This window comes from Propithecus coquereli, unplaced genomic scaffold (genome assembly GCF_000956105.1).
Source record: "Propithecus coquereli isolate 6110/MARCELLA unplaced genomic scaffold, Pcoq_1.0 Scaffold34, whole genome shotgun sequence".
Lineage (NCBI taxonomy): Eukaryota > Metazoa > Chordata > Mammalia > Primates > Indriidae > Propithecus > Propithecus coquereli.
In genome coordinates, this window is record NW_012149063.1 from 10,928,627 (window position 1) to 10,934,345 (window position 5,719).

Here is a 5,719-nt window from a genome sequence, read left to right on the forward strand (position 1 = left end):
ATAAATTTAAAAAGATCCTATGTTATTGTGTTGCAATGATATAAAATACGATAAATGCCTAAAACCTCTCATAAATCATATCACTTTCAGATCTTTAAAGTAGGATCTTTATGATTCTCCTCCTAGTTGTATATTATAAATGACCCTTGCCCTGTGTAGTCAAAATTAGACTTTATGATTTGACTTTTTAAGATTACCTATAAATCAGTTTATATTTTAATGCAAAGATAGAAGTAACTGCTTTTCAAAATTCTTCAATGCCTTCTGAATAATTCACAAAATAACTCTTCTTGAATTCTGACTTTATTAATATTCTTTGTATTATAATTCTGAATGTGTAAATAACAAACTGTTGCTTTGCTTGCTAATCTGATATGTTTAAAAATAAATTTTCATAAGCACTAAATATTCATTTTTTTTATTTAGAATGTCCACATTCTCTGAACACAATCTTTTGTGTTCCTTTGTTCAGTATGTTTCTGTGTGTTTTTCTGTGTTTACCCTTCTATTCATAAAATTAATACTGTAGGGGCAGATGTGCCAAATGATTTCATAAGAAAATTACCTAAAATTGCTTTTGGCAATTTTATTTGTTTTGATCTTGTGATTGTGTAGTTTTTTGGTTGTTTCCTTTTTTTTTTTTTTGAGACAGGGTCTCACGCTGTTGCCCGGGCTAGAGTGCTGCAGCATCAGCCTGGCTCACAGCAACCTCGAACTCCTGGCTCAAGCGATCCTTCTGCCTCAGCCTCCGAGTAGCTGGGACCACAGGCATGCACCACCATGCCCGGCTAATTTTTTCTATATATTTTTAGTTGACTGATTAATTTCTTTCTATTTTTAGTAGAGACGGGGTCTCGCTCTTGCTCAGGCTGCTTTCAAACTCCTCAACTCAAACAGTCCGCCCGCCTCGGCCTCCCAGAGTGCTAGGATTACAGGTGTGAGCCACCGTGCCCGACCTGTTTCCTTTTTTTAAACATGGTATCTATGAACCATAGCTAGGAAAAAAGAACCATTTTTATAAGTAGAAGAACCATTTCTATAAATAAAATAACTGAAGAAGCCCAGGATCATAAGAACATATATATTTGTGAATAGATACTATTTCAATCTTGTTTTTATAGGGTATGCCATAGACTAAATTCTCGTTCACAGCTGTTGCCTTGAACAGGTTGGTTCCCAGAGAGTCTGAGCACAGACCTGCTGCAGCCAGGAGTCCCACCAGAGTCCCCATAGCACTCAGTTTTGTCTGAAGGACACAAAATGCAACTATGACTACACCTCCCAGTTTCAGGCTGTGCTTTTAAATGTGCAGAGAAGTTATGAAGATTTTTTGAGCCATCAGAAGAAATGTTCAAAAAGCAAGAAAATATTCTTCAGTCATACTCCTGCCACATCTTAGAGTGGTTCATTTGTTTTTTAATTTTTATTTATGATATTTTCCTTTATTTTTGTTTTGCCAAAGAGTAAATGGCCCGTATAATTCTAGTTTAGTTATTTCTAAGGGAAATTGAAACCATCTCATTCCTAAACTCAAAGACAATTTTGCCTTCCCAAAAGTGGGGGATTTAGTTCCAACACCAAGTAGATTTAGGGATGGTAGTAAACTATTAATCATTCTCGGAAAAACTCCACTTCCACTTAGACTAAGACAAGTAGGGAGAATGCTTCAGAATGTGGTACCATCTCTTGACCTCTTCTGTTTGTCCAAACCAACAGGTTTTCAAGTAGCCCTTTAAGATCCTCATTCTCTATTACTGGGAAGTTACTCAAAGTTCCTCCAACATTCATACTTGGCTGAGGAACCATAAGTTCATCCAGGATGACTATGACCAACGTGAATATCATTATTCCTCAGCATTTTGCCTGTAGAAAGGCATAGCATTTATTTTTACTCTTGTGGATTAAACATACCCACTGTCTTCTTCCACCTTCATATCCAGTTTTTTCTCTCCTGTTTTAAATGTTTTTTGGTTGTGGGAATCTCATCTGATGATGCCAAGTATATGTTTTTAGCTCATCATCATCTTACTACTTGAACCACTTTCCCTGATGATGATGTTGCAAGCACCTTGCGAGGCTCTCAGGTTGTGACAGCTCATTTGTTCATCCCCTCTGTTGTTTGGAACTTTTAGTACAACAGCCATTTGTGAAGGAACCCAGACTGTCCAGAGGTGGTGATTGTCACTGCTGTTGTTATTGATGTTGTGTCATTGAACTTTGTATTCAACACTCTGTAGTGGTTGTCATTTTGAAATAATTATAAAAGAGGTCATTTTAAAAATTGACCTCAGGAAAGTAAAAATGAAGGACTTGTTATACTGAATGTTGATTTCTTAGTCTTATATAGGTTAGATTGTGTTATTGATTTGAATGTGAAGGTTAAATTCTGTACCTTTATGGCCATATTTCTGCTAGAAGCCACTGGGTTGTTGGCCTCAGTAATCCATCGTGTTACCCATGAAGTCAACTTTTGTCCTAGAAGGTTCTGTGGAGATTACCATTTAGAAAAAGGACTTCCTATCTCCCAAACTTCGAATTTTATGGTTCTAATAAAACTTCAGTATCATTATGCAGTAACAGTTTGGCTGTATTTTAAATGAGGTAGACGAGGACAAGAGGGAATGATTTTAAAAGATTTCCTATAGAAAAAAAGAACTGGTAGATTTCCTATGTTGCTAATAGCACAAATTAAATACTAGATCCCTGGATGTTGAAGAGGCTGAGGAATAGTAGGAAGTATGTAGTAGCAGATAAATGATCTGATATCATTGATGTGTGGCTGTTCCAGATTTCACAGATGCTCAAATTACACTGCAGGGTAAAAATAAGTTCTTTCTTTTACTACATTAAGTAGAACAGATTTGGTATAGAAAACTTTTTGTGGAAAACAGATTATATGTGTATGTATGTATGACAAACATATACACATGTATATATACAGAAGATCTGTGAAGATGGAGGAGAAATATGAAGTGTAATTTGGAAAACTGAGAGAGAATTGGAGATATAAGAATTTAAAATATTTTTCTGTCATTCCAAAAAGACTAAAGCAACCATGCTGTTTTTTCAGTCTGGACTGTTAAGTGATTCTGAGAAAGTACATCTCAGTTAATTGGAAATGAAATGATTGCTCAGCAATCTTGACAAGCCAGGGTCTGTCAGATGGAGGCAGAGTTGAATGGTTACAAGGAAATACCGTTATCCCTTAATCTCATCCACCAAAAAAAGGGGAAAAAATGAAACAAAGCTCTAGGATTCTTCTACTGGGTTATGCACAGGTGCACATCACTAAATCAAACCTGTGCTTTTAGTTTTTCGTAGTTGATTTTTATAAGCATTGTCACCACACACTGAGGAACTTGAGGGTTTTTTTTTTTTCCCTGCCATACAGGGACTGGCTTCCTCCTTAGAAAGTTCTTCAATTCGAAAATCCCAACACTATTCCTAATGTTGAGTCTCAGCAAGCCAGCTATTATATGTAGCAGGGGATTAAGCAGGGTCTTAAAGAACCCTGGTATCCTTCTCCTTAGTTTTTTCTCCCAGTAAGAAATAAAAAAAAAATTCTGCCTGGCCACCAGAAGGTTATAACCTGTTCATTTTAGCCTTCTCACATTATTTAATCGGTTTTTCCTGAACTTATTTTTTCTTCACTACCATTTATTGAATGCTTTTTGACTTCAAATAACGTGATATCACATGAATAAAATGATATGCTTATTTATTTTACCTTAAAATCACAGGCCATTCATCAATTGGTAATTCTCGGTCTTGTTTTAGGGTGGAGGTTATATTCAGAAAGTAGACTTCAGGTGTTTGAGTTATCTGCAATGAGAATGATGAGCATTTCTCACAACATGAATGCACCTTTGAGCTCTTTTCAATGCTAAGATTTAAGAAAAGTCAACTTCAGTTAAAAACTCTCCCTCTCCCTTGTCTGATTATCTTTCATGCTCCCATATCCCATCCTCTCCCTCCCCCATCCTGTGTTTTCTACCCCTTCTCTTCTCCCATTCACTGTCAGGAAGGGCCACCTGCGAAGGGCCAGTTCAGCACAACTCGGCGCCGGCAGAGGCTAGCGGCAGCAGTGGCTACAACAGTGAGTGGATTTCAATCTCAAGTGGAAGCTTAATAAGAATGAGAACTTGTGTGCAAGGGTGACCCCACCCTCCCCCCAGGCCTGATGGTGCCACCCGTGTGCAGTGGCGTCACCTGTAGCCCACTCATGGCAGCATAGCTTTCGCATGTTCTCTGGCTGTCTTTGCATGGCAGGAGTCAAACATGGGTATTCCTTTTCGCAATGGAGAACTACTACATAATCCGGTTCTTTTACTATCAGTGTAAGACATAATTTAAGTCAAGTTTGCAAAACTGAGTACAGTGCCCCGTGATGTGGGATTTCCTTAAATGATATTGTTATTTTTTTTTTTTTTTACCATACTGATATTGGAACCTTTGCTAACTGATTTCTCTATTTCTAAGAAAAGTCATGTTACTACAGACATAAATTGTGCTTTTTTTTGTAGCAGTGTGACTATTTGAAAAGGATGTGAGAATAAAGAAATGAGAGGGTAAGAAAAGGTGAATTTTGATGTCATCTCTAAATGGCTACCCAAATTACACTTAGCAAGGGAGAATTGTTTTCTGAAAAGAATATTGACATGAAAACCAGAAACTATAGAAAATCAGAAACTATGGAAATAAAAAAAACCCCACAGAATTAAATAGTGTTTTATCCATATTTAGAAGTTGTTTGTTTGTTTCTAAGAGAAAGTAGCATGGATTTAAGGAGAGTGGAGAACATATTGAGCTAGATAAGGTAAATGAATAGTGAATTGTCCATACAGAATATAAAATAGAATATCTAAACACATGAACCCTTTTTTGGATTAAAGTAAATTATAATATTTGCTTAATTATGATATCCTATGAACTTTTAAAAATATAGATTACTGAGTTCATAGCAATCATAGATGTTAGTTTTTTGGCTATTAGATAATATTTCCTGAATTAACGGTAGTTTTACTCTCAGTAATGGTGGAATATATTTTAAGACTAGAATTGCTGAAAAATATGAAAAGGTTTTGGTTGCACTTTAGAAGAATAAATACTGGTACAAGGCTTCATGGCTTTCTACTTTATGGTTAGTAATTGACTCTTGCTTTATATCTGATTTAGCTAGATTTTCAGAGAAACAGAATTGCTTTTGATTACAAAATAAACCACTAACTTGGAATTTATCAGAAAACTGACTCTTACGGTTTTGTGAACATTTGGACAAACAAATTATTGAAATTACTTTCATGGTCGATGTTTATCTTATGCACATATTCAAATGAAAATAAAGTCCATGACACTGATGTGATAACAGATTCTGACAATAGATACATGTCCAATCAGTTAAATAATTTTTTTCTTTTCATTTTTTTTCTTTTTTAAGTCTTTCTTTGTAAGGTTCAACATAATTCTTAAGTGTAATTTTTCTTTTATAAAATTAAGAAATCCAAATGATTATTAGAGAGTCCAAATGATTATTATTAACATCCCCCAGTATGAAAAGGAAAGGTCAATCATTTCTTGAAAATACTAGTATTTCCTTAAGTAATGTACATCTGAGATGACATGTAGGGAAGTGATTATGTTTTTCCTGTGTTTATTTTTAAAATTGCAAATGTGTACAGTGAATGTAATACAACCGGGATTAGTACCTATTTGAATGTAA

At 35.4% G+C, this 5,719-nt stretch overlaps 1 protein-coding gene across 6 annotated transcripts in view; it reads left to right on the forward strand.

The window, feature by feature from the left end:
- OSBPL6 (oxysterol binding protein-like 6) overlaps positions 1 to 5,719 on the forward strand; it is a 115,769-nt gene that overhangs the window by 70,005 nt on the left and 40,045 nt on the right. For 3 of the 6 annotated variants that reach the window (XM_012650704.1, XM_012650699.1, XM_012650703.1), the window contains one exon: positions 4,022 to 4,096. The exons of the other annotated variants lie outside the window; for them this stretch is intronic. In XM_012650704.1, the coding sequence (XP_012506158.1) occupies positions 4,022 to 4,096 (75 nt within the window). The remainder of the gene's footprint in view (positions 1 to 4,021; positions 4,097 to 5,719) is intronic. 6 annotated transcript variants of the gene reach the window in all.